This window comes from Peromyscus maniculatus, chromosome 2 (assembly GCF_049852395.1).
Source record: "Peromyscus maniculatus bairdii isolate BWxNUB_F1_BW_parent chromosome 2, HU_Pman_BW_mat_3.1, whole genome shotgun sequence".
NCBI lineage: Eukaryota > Metazoa > Chordata > Mammalia > Rodentia > Cricetidae > Peromyscus > Peromyscus maniculatus.
The window spans coordinates 57,951,435-57,970,911 of record NC_134853.1 but is presented as its reverse complement, the minus strand read 5'-3'; the positions used below and the strand labels follow the sequence as shown (position 1 = coordinate 57,970,911).

The window sequence follows — 19,477 nt, the reverse complement described above, 5'->3', positions numbered from 1 at the left end:
CAAGGGAGTAGATAACCACAACAGCTGCTTAAAATTGTCTGCCATATACTGCAAGGAAGCCATAGCCATGAAATCTCAAAATATGGTTGCCTAAATAAGACCTGAAAAATGACACCACCTTTGACATGCCAACATGGATGGGGAACTCTCACGACCCAACTCCTAGATGAAGAGCTTTACGAAATCAATGACTGCTGAGAACAGGAGAATCAAGTCTTTTCTAGAGACAAAGCCTATGACAGATTATCTAATCCCAAATTGTCAGCCCTAAACATACACATCTGAACAATACTTAAACGGACTCAGCAGGGTATGTGTGTGCGTGTCTGTGTAAATGATGTAAATACAGCACGGGGTTACAAACCTACATCACTACATTTGACATATCTAAGATATTTCTGTTTAGGGTTGGGGATATAGCTCATTTGGCAGTGTCTGCCTAGCATGCACGAGGCCCTGGATTCCCCTTACCCCTAACCCCCTGCAAAACAGATTATATTTTATGAGCTTATTTTATTACCATGTCTTGTGCCAGATGGTGAAGGTGGTGCTGGCCGCAGCAGTGCATGCCTTTAAATCCCAGCACTTGGGAAGCAGAGGCAGGCGGATCTCTGAGTTCAAGGCCAGCCTGGTCTACAGAGCAAGTTCCAGGACAGTCAAGGCTACACAGAGAAACCTTGTCTCAAAACCAAACCAAAACAAGTCCAAAAAAAAAACAAAAAAAAAAAAACAAACTTACTTCAAAAGTAACAAAAATCTATTTGGGATATTACAATAGATAATATGACCATTCACATGAGCAAAATTGCAACCTTGATTACATTTAGAGACATAAAAGCACAGATTAAGAAATATCAGCCAGGGGCTGGAGAGACAGCTCAGTGGTTAAGAGGGCTTGCTGCTCATCCAGAAGATCCAGGTTTAGTTCACAACACCCACATGTTGGATCACAACCATCTGTAACTCCAGTTCCAGGGGATCCAATGCCCTCGAGTGTCTTGGTCACCAGGCATGCAAATGATGCATATATATCCATGCAGGCAAAAACACTTAAAAAGTAAAAATAAATTTAAAATATCTTAACAAGAGAAAGGGGGAAGGGAGGGGAGGGGAGGGGAAGGGAGGAGAAGGGAGGGGAGGGGAGGGGAGGGGAATCAGCCAGGGTCAGTGATCTACGTCTATAGTCCCTGCCCCTGTACAAAAACTGGCACAGATAGAGCTAAGGAGCAGTATGCTGTGTAGCCGAGTATATGCCCTATGTTTGCTTTTTGGCACTACGAAAATAAGACAACAAAAACCAAAAGGTTCACATTTACTAAGTACTCTCTATGTCCCTGATATTTTGCTGTTAATTCACTTATATACAGAGAGAAAAAGTTGAGGTCCATTTCCCCCAAGAATAAATGATTTTATAATTGAGATCAAGTGAGGTTAGGATTATTACTGGGACAGAGTATGTGCCTAGCATCTGAAAGGCCCTGGTTCTTAAACTCCCAGTACCAGAATTTAGAAAGAAACCAAGAGTAAAGTAAATTCTGAAAGACAACAAGAGTTCTTACCAGGACAGACATCAAATAAACCCGTTCCATCACCATTGTCATCATCTGCTGCCATGGTCCTATATTCTTTTCATAGGTGCCATCTAGGTATTAAGCATAAAGATTCCTACCATTAGAATAGCTTCAACTTGCAAAGCAACTTTCAAATTTGAACACTGAGTAACTTCATTCTCTTTCTAAAAAACAAACCTGTACATTTAAAAAGAAAAATGCCTAACATACTCTGGACAAAAGTCTAAACTAAAAAATGAAACTCAGGGCTGGTAGATGGCTTAGCGGTTAAGAGCAAAGGCTGCTCTTCCCAAGGTCCTGAGTTCAATTCCCAGGACATGGGACTGAAGCTTTCTCTGGCATACATGCAGACAGAGCACTCTACCTAAAAAATAAATAAATAAATAAATAATTTAAAATGAAACTCAAATTTGTAGGTATAAATAAGCCATGCACAAAGTAAATTACACTAATTTCGTGTAATAGGCCAAAATACACTAGTATGTACAATACCCTGAAATTGACCCCTATCATTATGGGGGGGAAAAAATCTCAAAATACAAATTAACTTTTGCACTACAAACAAATATATATACACATAACAAGAAATACAAACACTATCACCACTGACTCCACAGGGAAAAGCATGACAACTTAAGATCAACCTCAGGGTTGGGGACTTAGCTCAGTGGTAGAGCACTTGCCTAGCAAACACAAGACCCTGGGTTCGGTCCTCAGCTGGGGGTGGGGTGGAGGGTGGGGGAGGTGTCAATCCTCAGAACCCATGGTGGAAAGAGAACCAATTTCGGCAAGCTGCCCTCTCACCTCCATGAGCGCATTATGGCACGCACGTGTCTGCCCTCACACAAACACCATACATACAAATGCAACAATAATAAATAAAACATTGAAAAATAAAAAAGCATGCAAGCTGGAGTATGGTTCAATGGTGGAGCATTTGCAAGCATGTATGAAGCCCTAGACTCTCTTGTTAGTAACACAAAAATAAATAAAAAAGAAACACACACTCAGGGGACTGGAGAGATGGCTTAGTGGTTAAGAGCACTGATTGCTCTTCCAGAGGACCCAGGTTCAATTCCTAGCACCCACATGGCAGCTCACGACTGTCTTTAATTCCAGCTCCAGGGGACCCAATACCCATAGCAAAAAACAAACAAACAAAAACAAAACAAAACAAAACACCAATGCACATAAAATAAAATAAAAATAAAGAAAAAAAGAAATACACACTCAGCAGGTAATGCATTTGTGCAAGCCTGATGATTCAAGTTCAATCCCAGGAACCCATGTAAAGGCAAGAGAACCAACTCTATCAAGTTGTTCTCTGTCCTATACATGCTCATTAACATGCTTGTACTCACATCACAAATACACACACACACACAGTATGTGTGTATATGTGTATGTGTGTGTGATTTAAAAAAAAGACACAAACGCACATGTACATATGCACATGAAAAACTTCAAAATAATCACTAGAAAAATTGGTAAAAGGCACTTTAAAAAAACACCTTTAGCCGGGCTGTGGTGGCACACGCCTTTAATCCCAGCACTCGGGAGGCAGAGGCAGGCGGATCTCTGTGAGTTCGAGGCCAGCCTGGTCTACAGAGCAAGATCCAGGACAGGCTCCAAAGCTACACAGAGAAACCCTGTCTCGAAAAACCAAAAACAACAACAACAACAAAGACCACCTTTATCTATTAATTAGAGGGTTGTGCATATGTGCCATGTTGCACGGTCAGAGGACAATGTTCACGAGCCTATCTGTTCTATTCTCCCTTTCCATCATGTGGGTCTTACGGGGTGAACTCCAGTCATTAGTTGGCAACATGAAAACCCAGACTTTTTTCTTTTTTAATTGCTTTTAGAGGGCTAGTGAATTGGCCCAGTTAGCAAAGATGCTTGCTGCCAATCCTGATGACCTGCATTTAACCCCAGGACCCACATGGTGCAAAGAAAAAATCAACTCTACAGTACATATATGTATGTACTGTGTTTAGAGCTAGGCATGGTGCCATGAACCTGCAATCTGAGCATTGTGGAGGCTGAGACTGAGAGTTTGAAGCCATTCTGGTGCACATAGAAAATCCCAGGTCAGTCTGGGCTACATGGCAAGACTACCTCAAAATAAATAAATATTTTGTTGTTGTTGTTGTTTTGTTTTTCTGAGACAGGGTTTCTCTGTATGGTCCTGGCTGTCCTGGAACTCACTCTATAGACGAGGTTGGCCTCAGACATCAGCCTGCCTCTGCCTCCTGAGTGCTGGGATTAAAGGCGTGCACCACCACCACTCAGTAATAAATAAGCTTTTAAAATTGTTTTTAAAAGTTGAAGTTCAGTGGTAACAAAGGAAAAGCAAATGAATTAAAGAGGTACTGTGTGTCTAAAGAAGTACTGGCAGCCAGGCTTGAAGGCAGAGGCAGGTGGATCTTTGTCAGTTACAGGCCAGCCAAGGCTACACAGTGGGACCTTGCTTGAGAGGGGAGGGAGGGAGAGAGATGGACACCTTGGCTCGAGTCTGGGAGGGTTTCAGGAAGGCTTCTACCATTCAGAACAGATAAAAGCAGCCCACCAGGACTAAAGTGTTCTCACAATCTGGCTTATGCCAAACACCTGTATCAGACAAAGCCTGTGTATGACCATCAACCCCCATCCTAGGCAGTAAGTCTCTACTGTGCTTTCCTTGTCAACATTTGTTGATATTTAATACATATCGTCACAAACTGCCTCGATGCCTGGGTGGCCACTCTTCAACTTCCAGATGTTGGCAAAAAGGTATGTGAATAATAAAAACACACTGCTCACAGAAATTCACTGAGATGTACAACTTTCATCTCTATAAAGAGAAAAAAAAGGTGGGGTTCTCCTGTGAAGATGTGTGCAAATACATATTCAGGTTAGGCTACACTCTAACTTAGAATGGCCTTATGAAACTGACTTCACCTAAGTTAAGGTGCAATTGCTACCTACACCCAGAATTTACCCTATTTGACTTCCATCGTCATACTTCAGATACACACTCTTTTGATTCTTACAGCATTCACTACAAATTAAGTCAATTAAGTCTTAACATATCATCTTGGAATCTGTCCCAAATTCTTTTCTTCTATTTTTATCTTTTAGAATGTACCTATGGCTGCCCAGGAGCTGTGGACTGCAATCATCTTCACTCTTTTTTTTAATTTTTTTTTTATTCATTTCACATATCAACCACAGATCCCCCTCTCATCCCTCCTCCCACTCCCTCCCCTCCCCCAACAGGGAGTAGTCAGCATGGGGAGTCAGCAAAGCCTGGTACATTCAGTTGAGCCAGGTCCAAGCCCCTCCCCCAGCATCAAGGCTGTGCAAGGCATCCCACCATAGGTAATGGGCTCCAAAAAGCCAGCTCAGGCACCAGGATCCTGATCCCACTGCCAGAGGCCCCTCAAACAGATCAAGCTACACAACTGTCTCCCTATGCAAAGGGCCTAGTCTGGTCCCATGCAGGTTCCACAGTTGTTAGTCTAAAGTTCGTGAGTTCCTACAAGTTTAGTTCAGTTGTCTCTGTAGGTTTCCCTATCATGATCTTGACCGACCCCACCCCACCCCCCATTGCTCATATCACCCCTCTTCCCTCCCGTCAGCTGGACTCCTGGAGCTCGGCCTGGTGCTTGGTTGTGAATCTCTGCATCTGCTTCCATCAGTCACTGGATGAAGGCTCTATGATGACAGTTAGGGTATTCACCAATCTGATTACCAGGGTAGGCCAGTTCAGGCACCCTCTCCACTATTGCTAGTAGTTTAATCTGGGGTTGTCCTTGTGAATTCCTGGGAATTTTCCTAGCACCCCTTACCCCATACTGTCTCCCTCTATCAAGATATCTCTTTCATTGCTCTCCCACTCTGTCCCTCCCCCAGCTCAACCATCTTGTTCCCTCATGTTCTCCTCCCCCATCCCCTCCCCTCTATTGCCCCCCACCCCCAGTTTACTCATGGGGATTTCCTCTGTTTCCCCTTCCCAAGGTGATTCATGGGTCCCTCTTAGGGTCCTCCTTGTTTCCTAGCTTCTCTGGAGCTGTAGGTTCTAGTCTGATTATCCTTTGCTTTACATCTAGTATCCACTTATAAGTGAGTACACAGTTTGTCTTTCTGAGTCTGAGTTACTTCACTCAGGATATTTTCTAGTTCCATCCATTTGCCTATAAATTTTATGATGTCATTGTTTTTACAGCTAAGTAATACTCCATTGCTTCACTCTTTTCCTTACTTAGGGTTTCACTACAACATTTTCATACACATTTATCATACTTTGCTGATACTTACACTACCCCCAACTCATTCTGTAACCCAAGGAAGCCTTAAACTTGTGATCTCCTACCTCAGCCTCTTTAGTAGATGGTATTAGAAGACTAAGACATCTAGGCAAGCTATATATATTTTTTTAATCCATTCACCTACTGACGGGTATCTAAGCTGGTTTCCTATCTTGGCTACTGTGAACAGTACTACAGCAAACATACTTTGACTCCTTTGGGTCTGGGTAGTTTGAATGTAATTGGCCCCTATAATCTCATAGCAAGTGGTACTATTAGGACATATGGCTTTGTTGGAGTGGGCACAGCCTTTGTTGTTAGAGAAAGTGTGGGGCAGGCTTTGAGATTTCCTATGCTCAGGATACCGCCTAGTGTCTCAGTCAATTTCCTGTTGCCTGCAATATGTAACTCTCAGCTACCATTCCAGTACCACATCTGCCTGCACACCACCATGCTCCCCACCATGATGATAACGGACTGAAATTCTGAACTGTAAGTAAGCCACCCAAATTAAATGTTTTCTCTATAAGAGTTGCCATGGTCATGGTGTCTGCAATAAAAACTCTAAGACAGGGTCTATACCCAGTCATGATATAGCTGAATCATATGGTGGTTTTTAGTTTTGAGGTGGACTCTCCATATTGATTTCCATTGTAGTTTACACTAGTTACATTTCTACCAACAATGTGTAAGGGTTCCTGCTTCTATTCTTCCTTGACAACCAATCTTTTCTTGTTTTCAAATTTCATTTTATATGTGACACATGGGTGAACATTTCATGTATACAGACGTGGGTATGTGCAACAGTACACCAGTGGCAGTCAGAAGACAACATCCATATGTCTATCATTACCTTTCTACCTAAGAACGTTCCTTTGCTGCTGCTAAGCCAAGCTCACTACCCACAAACTTGAGGGACTGTTTTTACCTCCCATAGTGGGTACTGGAAATATAGATGCTTGTACCACTGCAGCTAGGTTTTTTTTGGGGGGGGGGGCACTCAAGACAGGGTTTCTCGGGGTTGGGGATTTAGCTCAGTGGTAGAGCGCTTGCCTAGCAAGCACAAGGCCCTGGGTTTGGTCCTCAGCTCTGTTAAAAAAAAAAAAAAAAAAGACAGGGTTTCTCTGTGTAGTTCTGGCTGTTCTGGAACTCGCTCTGTAGATCAAGCTCAAACTCAGAGTTCCGCCTGCCTCTGCCTCCCAAGTGCTGGGGTTAAAGGTGTGCACCACCACCACTCAGCTCTGTATCCAACTTCTATGTGAATTCTGAGTAGTCAAACTTGTCTGTCAGACTTGTGGTGCAAGCCCACTGCCTGAGTCATCTCACCAGACCCTCTGTCAGTGATCCTGTCAAGGCTGAGGTGGAATTCAACTAGCATGTTCTTCACCTCAGTCTGTCCTACAGGAGGCTTGGAGGAAGCTAGGGTCTGTCCCTCAATAACGACACCTGGAGTACAAGTAATAACTGGTGAGGACTGGATCTGAAGGCATGGGAAGCATGAATCAGTCCCATACTGGACCCAGTCTCAGGGTGTCTGGGCCCTGCTGACCACCCCTTCAACTGGCTAGATGTCCTCTCTGGATACTGGGTAAAGACAGGAGGAAGATTAGGCAATCCTCCATCAGTCTCTTCCAATCTTTTTTTCACTTTACAGATGGGGATGAAACCCTTCAAGATTCCTTCAAGTTCCCCAATTAGCTTGTGTACTGGACAAGTAGAACGAGCTAGACAGTCAAATGCTTAGGAGAGCCTTAGTCTTTTTCCTGATCCATGCATGACCTAAATATCCTCTAGAAAATAATAAAAAGTGGCTCTGTAGAACTCTTAATTATAATACCATACTTCAGTTAGTTATTCTGTAAACAAGAAAAAAAGTCCTCTAAAATTCCCTGTGTCTAACTTTTGTTTTACCTACAGAAACATCTAGATCAGTAGTTCTCAACCTATGGGTCTCAACCCCTTGGAGGCCAAGCAACCCTTTGGCAGAAGTCACCTAAGACCACTGGAAAGCACATATATTTACATTACAATTCATAACAGTAGTAAAATTAGTTATGAACTAGCAATGAAAGTAATTCTGTGGTTTGGGGACACCACAACATGAGGGTCTCGGCTTTACGAGAACCACTGATCTAGATCTTGCTAAAAGCTACAGGATGGACCCACAGACTAGCTGTAGGAGACTTAGGTGTGCAGTAGATTAAGATGTGTCTAATCAAGTTTATTTTAAAAGTGCTTAATTTTTGCTCACGCTTAACCTAAACATTACAGACTAATTAAAAATAATAAACGGGTACAACTGACCCTCTGGATGTTCAAGAACCGTTATATGGAGGTCGTCAACACTTATGTAGTCAGAGGAATTAAAAGGGAGACTATTTTCCCCCTTGTTCTCCAAGGTCAACTAAATCCCAGGGAACTGTGGGATATCTCTAAGTGTCCTGTAACTGTGGAAAATCACTTGTTCTTGTTCATGAAGGTCGTGGAAATGCCTCTGAATGAACTCTAACCGGTGTCCAGTCCACAAAGGGTCAACAAAGAGGAAAAAGTCTTCCACACATTCAAATGAAACAGTGGTCCAGCAGGGCCTTTGATGTATCTTCACACAGATGGGTTAACTGACAAGACAGACTAGGAATCAGAGGCTCCGCCCAAGGCCAAGTAACCCGAGGAGAACCAGATCTAACTGGCCTTAACAGCAGAAAGTGACTAATTTTGGCCAATACATGGTCTTAAACACCCAAAAGAAAAAGCATAACCAGGAATATGATCAATATGCGTGTCTTTTTAACAGTCCTCAGACATCAGAGTTAACCATGAGATGTTATTTGGACAACCATTTCCCACTAATAATTCTCTTCCTGATAACACTGTTTCTGGAAGAGCTATAATACGATATCCTGTGTCCTAACCAATCATGTTCCCTGATTAAAGGAGAGATGGCCAGATACCCTGCTGTCAGACTTAAAGATGCTGATGACTAGTTGTGACTTTCAACAAATGAAACCTTGATTTCATTCAGGTTTGGCCCATACTGTCCACCTCCACTGGACATTACAGCTGATACATGGGCAGAGGAATCTCTTGCTGGTAAGGAACTGCCTCTATAGGATCCCGGTTAAAAAGGTTTCTGGTACACAGTCCAACCAGCTACAAAAGTATGCCTCACCTTATGAAATAAAACTTAGGTCAACCATGACATCAAATTTTCCTCATTAACCTTTTTTCTTAATGTTCCCCATGAGGTTAAAGACAACTCAATGGTCAACTTCTTAGATTAAATTGGCTGATGAAAGGTTCCTTGAACTCTTGAACCAAACACCATCCTCCAACAATGTATATTTTATGGTAGACAATGGTATTAGAGATATCATCAATCTCATTGATATCATAACAAAGCCTGCTGAGGAGCCTTTGGATCGTTTTCTTGCCTGTTCTCTTCCTCTAATAAGGGCAAAACTGCCTCTGCTATATTTCTAACTGCACTCTCAATAGGAATTACAGTACTACTAATAGTCTCAATTTTTATAAGTTACAGATGCTACTTCCCGTATATGACAAGCTCCAAAGATACACAGCACCACCAAATGGCTGCTTTTAAGCTCTGGATCATTGCCACTGATTAGGCTTTATCCTGGTTGTTTAGATAGACCCTCCTGAGGCACTCTGACAGCTGCCTACCTCTGCAGATCTTTCTCAGTGTGAAGCGGTCATTGCCCCAAACTCCCTAACAGCAGTCAGGGTCATCTCTGAGAGGGGGGATGAGACCAGGAGTTAGACAGACGTGGTAGTTTGAATGTAACTGGCCCTCATAAGCTCATAGGAAGTGGCACTATTAGAAGGTGTAGCCTTGTTGGAGGAAGTGTCACTGTGAGGGTAGGCTTTGAGGTCTCATATATGTTCAAGCCACGTCCAATGTCTCAGACCACTTCCTGTTGCCTGGAGATCAAGATGTATTAACTCTTAGCTCCTCCAGCACAGTATCTGCCTGCATGCTGCCTTGTCCAGCTATGATGATAATGGACTAAATATCTGAAACTGTAAGCTACCCACAATTAAATGTTATCCTTTATAAAAGTTGCTATGGCCATGGTGTTTCTTCACAGAAACCTTAACTAAGACAACAGACTCCTTGGTAGGCAAATAGAGAATGGAGCCATGGCTAGGTAATAAAGGTGGCAAATTTCCAAGATGGCCAGCTTCTTCCTCACCCTCCTCATTTAAGACAAAAGTCTAGTAGCTTTCGTCAACTTTACAGATGCTGATGTCTAGTTAAATCTTCTCAGGTTAAAATTCTGCACCACTGGGTATACAGCTCAGTGACAGAGCACTAACTGGCCTGGTGTGAGCAAGGTTCTGGGTTCAACAGCACTGCAAGAATAATCTGTACCACAATGGTACTGCCCAAAGCACAGCGACCCTAAGAATGGATCTGGGCTTGCATGTAGATCTTTCTTTCTCTATTCTACCTCATCTCAATACAGTCAGACTTTATATCACAAGGGCTTCAGCCTGGTTTTCTTCACACTCAGTGAAGAATTAAACAAACAAACATAAAACAAGCCAAAGCCATTAAATCAGTCAGGATAAAATCTACCTATATGGTGGCTCACAACCATCTGTAACTCCAGTTTCAGAGGATCTGACACCTTCCTCTGGCCTCTGTGGGCACAAGACATGCATACAGTGCACAGACATACACATAAAATAATAAAAATAATTTTTAAAGACATGTTAGAATTCCTAATAAATAAATATCGCCAAAAGTACACTCTGCCTTCTCTAAACATTAGATAGGAATCCAGAAATTCAACTAACTACAAATTTTTAAGTTTAAAAAAAGTTGTATCTGTACTGAATGTGTGTGTGTGTGTGTGTGTGTGTGTGTGTGTGTGTATCAGGAAATGGAGAAGATGGTTCAGTAGTACAATATATACTCTGCAAACACAATGTTCTGGTCTCAATTCTGAGTATCAAAAACCAAACAAAAATAAAGAGAACTTAAACATATCACACTGGAGCAGAAATGGATGTATACACAATTTCTACAGTACTATATGTTGTCCCTTATGCAGCATGTCAGTCTCATGATCTAAAGTATTACATAAATCCACAGTGTCTTACTGTGATCATTCTGTTTCCTCCCAGAATGGTGACTGTCTTCCCAAACAGAGCAACCACAGAAGAAAAGACCTTGGTGTACAGATAGCTAAGCCTCATCCCCTTATCCATCAACACACTGAACTTACTGTATTCAGCAACAGCTACTACAATAATTTGCTATAGTGTACATGTGTACCTGTGTGGATGATACATGCATGTATGCACAAGCTGGGTGTCTTTCTTAATCTCTCTTCACCATATTTTTTTAGACAGGATCTTTGTACCGCTCACTGATTCGGCAACACTAGCTGGCCACCAAGTTCCAGGTCTCCACCTGTCTCTGCCTTGCCAGCACTCATATCATAGGTACGTGCTGCCCGGCTGTTCACTAGGGATCTGAACTTTCATCCTCATGCTTAATCAGCAAACAGTTTATCAACTAAGCTACCCTCAGCCCCCAATTTGTTTCCTTAGATGATAGCTTACACAATCAATACCTGGAAGAGCCAGGTGGTGGTGGCGCACGCCTTTAATCCCAGCACTTGGGAGGCAGAGGCAGGCGGGTTTCTGTGAGTTCGAGGCCCAGGACAGGCTCCAAAGCTACACAGAGAAACCCTGTCTCAAAAACAAAACAAAACACCTGGAAGAACTAAAGTACAAGACTGACAGAGGTCCCCTTGTCAAAGGGTTTGATTTAATAATTTGAGGCTTAGAACTGATATTTTTATTTTGGATGCTTAGAATATTTTTAAACCAGTATTGTTGGGGCACTCAACGGCTAAGAGTACTTGCTGCTCTTGCAGAGGACCAGAGCTCAGTTCCCAGCACCTACATCAAGTGGCTCACAAGCACCTATAACTCTAGTTCCAAGGGATCTGATACCCTCTTCTAGACTCCTTGGGCATGGACACTCACATATGCATACCCACCCCCCACCCCCCCCATCCCCCCACCCCCCCAGAGTTTCAAAATAATAAAAATATTTTACACCAGTGTGGTCAAAGTGAGCTTCCTCTGATATAAAGTAAAAATGCTTTATATTCTCCAATAGAGTAGCTATTAAGCACATGTAGCTATTGATACATGAAAATATGAACAATGAGACTGTATATATTAGTTCTCTATTGATGTTTTTACAAGTTATACCCAACAGTGGCTTGGATAACACAAATTATTATGTTACAGCTCTGGAGGTTAAAAAAAACAAAACCAAATCTGGTCTAAAATCTAGTGTGATCAGGGCTGCATTTTCTATGGGGTTGAGGGAGGCTGTTCACCCTTTTCAGCTTCTAAAAGCACCTGCATTCCCGAGCTGGAGCCTCCTTTCTTCACCTTCAGAGTCAAGATCCTACCATCTCCTTTCTTCTCCAACCTCTGCTTCCAGAACCACATTTGCATGCTGGCCTCCTGTGCTCTCTCTAGGCCCGTCATCACAGGACATTTCTACTCCTTCTCATCAGAACCTGTATAGCAGAATCTACAATCACTTGGATAATGCAGGATAATTCTCCCCACTTCAAAGTCCTTAGTCATGAGTGGGGACGTAGCCTAGTCAGTAGAGTGTTTGCCTATCATGCACAAAGCCTACCTAAAACCCCAGCACTGAGAGGCAGAGGCTCAGCTAGTTCAAGGCCAGCCTGAATACATGAGACTCTACCTCAAAGCAAACAAAATCCTTAATCATATCAAAACAAAAAAGTCTCTTTTGTCATATATGCTTATATATTCACAGACAGCAGGTATAAAGACAGCCATCTTTCAGGACCATAATGAACTGGTTTTTACATTTTAAATAATCTAAATAACAACGTGATCAGCGGATACCAGTTAGACCACAAATGACCTGAAAGTAAGGATTATGTTTCATATACTTAATATAAGTATGAACACAAGTATTTACTAAAAAACAAGGCAATCACTGTCCCTCCCCAACACAAAAAAAACTAAAGGAGCCAGAATATATTTTAAGTTCATAGCTACTTTTATGTAATTCCACTAACACAAATTATCTCCTTGGATTAACTACTGATGGGGAGGAGCATAGGACACAGAGGAAAAGGGCGGGTAAAGGTAACAGACTGCCTTATGGCCTCCTCGGAGTACTTGAGAATTGGTAACTGCTTGTATTTTTATAAAGCAACTCAGTAATAAGATGAAAAATAAAACAAATATATTCCACTGAAAGTGCACACTCACCACGTCCAGAACAAACATTAGTGTCTGACCACAACCTGATATCTTTATTTTTATGAGGTACTAACACTCTAGCCTACTGATGTCACCTCTACAACATGTTTCCCTGTATCCTCATTCATTGCCATCTCAGTGTGCCTTAGGCTCTCCTGCTGCTACTTACTTTGCTCCTCCAAGTACATGCTACAAACAACACTGATTACTTCTACAGAAACACTGCCTGTATCACTTCTTGCTCAAAAACCTTCCCTTAACTTAACATCTAGGGAATTTTGCCCAAATTCCTCACTTTGATTTATACTGGTACCTTTCTAGCCACCTTTATTATTTACTATTTCCAAAAGTCTAAAATTCCGAAGTCTGATTATATTAGAATCCTGTTTGCAAGCAGATTTCCTGACATCATCTCATCAGATCTATTCTCTACCACCAAGTCTATCTATGAGTTCACAAGCAAGTTCAGTTTAAAATGTGTGAACACAACATTAGAATGTGAGGTTTTAGAGAAACAAGTAGTTTATCAAGATATTTGAGCTCTCTTTAGTAAGGACTGGAGGGAAGTATCACTGAAATCCTAAAGCAGAGGCTAACATAATCGAGTTCACATTTCAGGAGCTAGAGAGAAAAGATCATCCAAAGCATGCAAGAGTGGCACACACCTCTAGGCCCAGCAGCTGGAGAGCTGAGACAGGTACCTCCGTGAGGGCCTGTCTCAAAAAATAGCAGAACAAAAGTGTGCAAGACAAATGAGGAGTCAAGAACTTAACAAAATAAAGACAAAGTATAAATCTGAGAGATTTCTGGGGTAAATCAGCAATATTTCATGTACAATCTATTCCAGTGTCCAACTCTTTCCTATTTGAAATTTTCTTTACACTATAACCTGAGCTATGTTTAGAATATGTGTATGTGTGTGTATATACACACACATATATTTGTATTTATTTATTTATTGTGTGTGTTTGTACACAAATGGAGGTCAGAGGAAAACTTGTAGGAATTTGTTCTCTCCTTCTACCATGTATGTTGACCTCAGTCAGGTGATCAGGCTGACACCAGACATCTCTACTAGCTGACCTCTCACCCGCCCCTGAGCTGTCTTCAAAATACCACTCTGATCATGCTCTTGCTCTTAACAACCTCCGGGTGCTTCTTGATGATCTTAGGACAATGAACACATTTCGCGAACAGTTCTGCTGAGGTCCTGTGTGACCAGGCCTGAAACACTGAAGCGGAGTTATTTTGTGTGACTCTTCTCCATTCCCCAGCAGTCTATGCTCTCATTATACTGGCTTTTCCTCAGTCCTATAAACATGATGCTTGTTCTCTCCCAGTCAGTGACTCTGAAAAGTGCTGTCTGCTCAATACTCTACCATCATTTAAATGTGATATTTTGGTTTAAGTAATGCTGTCCCCTAGGCACTCGCTCTCTCTTCACTAGGTCAGGACCGCTGATACATTCTTTTTGTTTTTTAGGGGGCACAGGGGCAAGGGTGTTGAGACAGGGTCTTCAAACTCAGAGATCCACTAGCCTCTGCCTCCTGAGCACTGGTATTAAGGGCGTGTGCCACCTCACCTGACACTGTTATATATACTTATACTGCTGTGTCCTTTCCCTACATGACTTCTTTCCACACCTCTCCATTTCTGTGGGACTCAGGAAAAAATGTCCACCTTGCTGAAAGTAAGTCCCCGGTGGATAAAGATCATCTCTGTTCTGTTCACCACCATTCTCAGCTCTTAGCACAGCCAGGCATACTGATATGTAATAAAATAATAATTTGATGAGCTAATGAAATTCCAAATTAGTTAAAGATGATTCTCAAGTTTCTGCCTCTGACAAGGTGGAAGCCATGCTTTCAATGGCAATGGAGAAACAAAGGTTCAGTGATTCATTTGTACAACAATCAGATGAAGGCGTCTAACAGGACTGAAAATAGACTTAGATACCTAACAGTATTTTCGTAAAAGAAAAAGACAGAAGCCAGGAGTAGTGACACACACCTTTAATCCCAGCACTCGGGAGGCAGAGGCAGGCGGATCTCTGTGAGGCCAGCCTGGTCTACAGAGCGAGTTCCAGGACAGGCTCCAAAGATACACAGAGAAACCCTGTCTGGGGGGAAAAAAAACAGAGTTGCCATGATAGGTATAATGATTTGGGATTCATCAGAGTCGTGGTGACAGGTATATTAAAAAATTACAAAAGTCAGTGAGTCTCCTTAGGAAAAAAGGAGGGAGAAGTAGAAGAAAAGAGGGCTTTCTTCACTTCCTCTCAGCTCCCATTTGAAGATACACAGTGAGTTACTATTGAGAGGAATAGGACATCTTTGAAAAATGTAGATGAGAAGCCAATGAGTAGCAACAGCTGCTGGGCTGGAATGTTGCTCAGTAGTGTGCAGCTGGCACACTACAGGCTTTGAACATGCCAGTCCCTAGCACCAAAAACAAATTTCTTTAAGTTCCAGGCTGACTCCCATGTATCTGGAGAGACAGCTCCAAGAGATTCATAAGCAAAAGCATAGAGACAGAGGTCATCTGGTCTTTTCTGAAAGGTCACTATCTTAAAAAGCAGTCTGAAGGAAGTTCAAACTTTTTCAATGCAGAAAAAACATATATTTGTAGAGGGCGGAAATATGCAAAAGCTAAAAGGGAGGCAATTCTAGTTCTAGATTCTGAGAATGAGAAAGACAAATATGAAAAGCAACATATAATGCACCTTTACTATGAGCTACGTATTGATCTAAATGCTCAAGTATTGACTTACTTTCAGTCACCCCGAAGTTCCTATTAGGTCCATATTATTCCTTATCCCGTTTAAATAGATTTGGAAACTGACAGCTGATGAGGAAATCTGCCAAGACCAACAGCTATAAAGTAGAGAGCTGGGATTAAATTCCAGTCAGAAAGTCAAGTCCACTCCTTAAAATACAAATCTCTGGGCATTTCCTGTAAGACGGCAGGGAATACTATGAAAAATAATAAGTCTTGCCTAATGGCCTGTTCACTTCCAGAGGAACTGAGGCTCATGGGGAAAAGGCCTTAAGCAAAACGTTTGGTGTTGGTGCTGTGGAGAGAACACAGCAGACCGAGAAGTCCAAGAGTCGGAGTCAAAGCCAAATTGTTCCTGAAGCATAAATGCTGGGGTTCCTGCAAAGTCTGCATCCACACCCTCGCTACCACGTCAGGGGTGGTGCTGGGCGCTGCAGAGACCAACATACACAACTTCTCTCAAGGTACCGGCTTGGAAAAGAGGCCGCGTCAGCGAGCGCCTGACACTCGGGACAGCCCTTTCTCCACACTCACCGAAAGCTCGGGAGCGGAGCCCGAGGAGACACAGTGGGGGAGGGGAGGCGCGCCCGGGAGACCGGCGATGCTCTGTGTGGCCGCCCCAGCACCCTCCGGGACGCTCCGAAGGGCGGTCCCCGAGGACGGCAGCCGGTGCCCTGGGGCCCGGCCCTTTGCCCACAACCCCAGCCGCCCCGCACGGCGGCCGGCAGCCTCTCCCCGCCGCCCCGCGACAGGAACCCAGGAACTCACCCGGCCGGCCAGCCCCGCACAGCGGCCGCTCTCAGGACGCCAGGCGCTCCGCGGACTCCACCAATCCCAGCGCGCAGGAAGGACGCCAGGGCGGGCCCGAGCGCCGGCAACCAATCGGATGAGACGCAAAGCACGTCTCGGCGCACACAGCCAGTTCCCGCCATTAAAGGCGGAAAGAAAAACCCCAGTTGGCGCCAAACTCTGGTGCTCTACTGCAGCTCCAAAGGGAAAAGGGGACCGCAGTGGCGACGGGGCGGGACTTCTCCGCGGAAATGGCGTCACCAGAGCGGAAGTGGGGCGGGGCTGGGAAGACGCTAATGAAAGGGAAAGTAAGGGTGGCGGAGCCTAGCGCTTTTCGCTGGGAGCTAGTGGAGAAGACTATTTAGTTCTTTATTCTATAGCTTGTGTCAGCCACGCGCTAGACAGCACTCCTGCTGACCCGTAGATGCCATCTTGGATGGTAAATGCAGCACAGGCCTTTTGGAGCATTAAGAGGGTGATACTAATTTAGTGGGGTGGAAGAGGCTTTATTATTATTTTATTATTAGATATTTTTCACACAATATTTTATCGTTTTTACCCTGCCCCAGCTCCTCTCAGGACTTACCTCCTTATCCACGGAACTTCACGTTCTCTTTCTCTTTCTCTCTCTCAAAAAAAAAAAAGAAAGAAACAAGAAACCAGTAATACTGAATAAATAAAAAGCCAAGACAATGCAAAATGAAACAAAAAGGCCGCACACAAAAACATGGAATAAATTTTGTATTGGCCAACTACTCCTGGGCATGGAGCCTGCCCCTGAGTTTGGCTGACATCAATGACACCCCATGAAAGAAACTGATGTTCCCTTTCCCAGCAGGTATCAATTGCAAACAGCTTCTTGGTTAGGGCTCTTCTGGCTTGAACCCCAGCAGGTACTATGAGTGCTATCAGTCTTTGCATTCATATGTATATCTGTTCTGTTGTGTCTGGATGACAGTGTTTCCTTGAAGGCATACTTCCTGCTGAGCAGGAGCCCATTGACTTCTGACTCTCTCCCCACATCATCCCCTGCCAAGAGGAAGTAGCCAGGTTTGAACCAGTGCCCATATACCCAAAAAGGCCTGGATGTTCAGTTGCAACCTCCAGCTCCCTCCTGCACGATCCAGAAAGCCCTATTCCTGTCTCTCTCTCTCCAATCCCCGCCCACTCAGAGTTTCCAACAAAGAAAAGGCACCAAAAAGCCCATTTCCATTCTACATTGCAACTTCCTCCCCCATTGCTTCGAGCAACCCAAGTCCCCACCTCAAATGCTCAGCTTTTGACCATACTTGGCTACAAACCCAGCTTGTGGCAGACACATCATCACCTCTCACCTATAACCTATAAAGTCTCCCTGCTTTAGTTTGGGGGTGTGACTTCTCCACCCTCAATCTCTGGGAGGGGAGAACTTGCCTGGGAGTTGTTTTGCTCAAATAAATCCCTTGTTATACTTTTTAATTGGCTTGATCTGGCTTACTGTGTCCACAGAGAAACCTATTATGGTGGCGTGTGTGTGTGTGTGTGTGTGTGTGTGTGTGTGTGTGTGTGTGTGTGTGTGTTTGAAATCCTATTACCTTGGTGCAGAAACACAGGAGAGGCTGAGCTCCCAGCCTGGTGGGCCTGGGTCCTCTGGTCACGAGCTACCTCCCCCTTGCTCCTCTCTCTTTATCTCTCTATCTGCCAGATGTGATAGACTTTCAACTCAGGGTAAATCTGTTGGTTTCAATGCAGTACTTTTACTCTGCCAGGAAAAGTCACGAGGTTGACAAAACCCAATATCAGAGCAGAGTTTTATTAGAAGAGAAGGACAGAAGAGAGTGTGACCAGGCCTATGGAAGACATGTGCATGGAGAGGGTAGAGGAGGAGGAGGAGGAGGAGGAGGAGGAGGAGGAGGAGGAGGAGAAGAAGAAGAAGGGGGGGGAGGAGTCTGTGTCCCGCTTCTCATGGATTACCCTCACATACTCATGTGGGCTTATGGAGCTACACCATGCATGTGCAGATTGCGTGATCATGCATGTGCAAATTACATGATTATGCAGTGCACGGATTATGTAGGATATGAGGCCTCTTTCTTGGCTACTGAACTGCGCATGTGCGGTCATGTAGCTGGAGGAGTGGACAGAAATCCCAACATTCCAGAATCTTTGCTTATTATAAAAAGGCAGGTGGGCCAGGTGGCACTCAGGAGGCAGAGCCAGGCGGATCTCAGTGAGTTCGAGGCCAGCCTGTTCTACAGAGCGAGATCCAGGACTGTAGCTAGAGTTTTCCTGCCTTGCCCACAGTCAGGACAAATCTTTGTCACCCGCCAGTCCCACAGCCGCTCAGACCCAACCAAGTAATGCAGAGACTTATATTGCTTACAAACTGTATGGCCGTGGCATGCTTCTTGCTAACTCTTCTTATAGCTTAAATTAAACCATTTCCATAAATCTATACCTTGCCATGTGGCTCGTGGCTTACCGCATCTTCACATGCTGCTTGTCATGGCTGCAGCTGGCAGTGACTCCTTCTGCCTTCCTGTTCTTTCTTTTCTCCTCTGTTAGTCCCACCTATACTTCCTGCCTAGCCACTGGCCAATCAGTGTTTTATTTATTGACCAATCAGGGCAATTTGCTATACAGACCATCCCACAGCACAGGACAGCAACCAAAACTACACAGAGAAACCCTGTCTTGAAAAAACAAAAAAGAAGAAGAAGAAGAAGAAGAAGAAAAAGGTTTGAGGCAGCTAAAACTGCTATAGACACCCTGGACCCATTT

The 19,477-nt window shown here is 43.7% G+C and overlaps 1 protein-coding gene across 5 annotated transcripts in view; it reads right to left on the bottom strand.

Annotated features, from left to right (window-relative positions):
• Casp8ap2 (caspase 8 associated protein 2) overlaps positions 1-16,962 on the bottom strand; it is a 43,343-nt gene extending 26,381 nt beyond the window's left edge. Inside the window, exons 1-2 of one of the 5 annotated variants that reach the window (XR_013049038.1) lie at positions 16,697-16,835; positions 1,560-1,642 (exon numbers count right to left, since the gene is read on the bottom strand). Coding sequence is in view for 3 of the 5 variants with exons in the window: in XM_006975289.4 (XP_006975351.1) it covers positions 1,560-1,614 (55 nt within the window). In the remaining 2 variants the exon portion in view is untranslated. Of the gene's footprint in view, positions 1-1,559; positions 1,643-15,923; positions 16,432-16,462; positions 16,659-16,696 lie in introns of those variants that run through there. The other 4 variants (XM_006975289.4, XM_042270949.2, XM_076564021.1 and 1 more) reach the window with 4 other exon arrangements.
• Between the last annotated feature and the right edge of the window lie 2,515 nt (positions 16,963-19,477).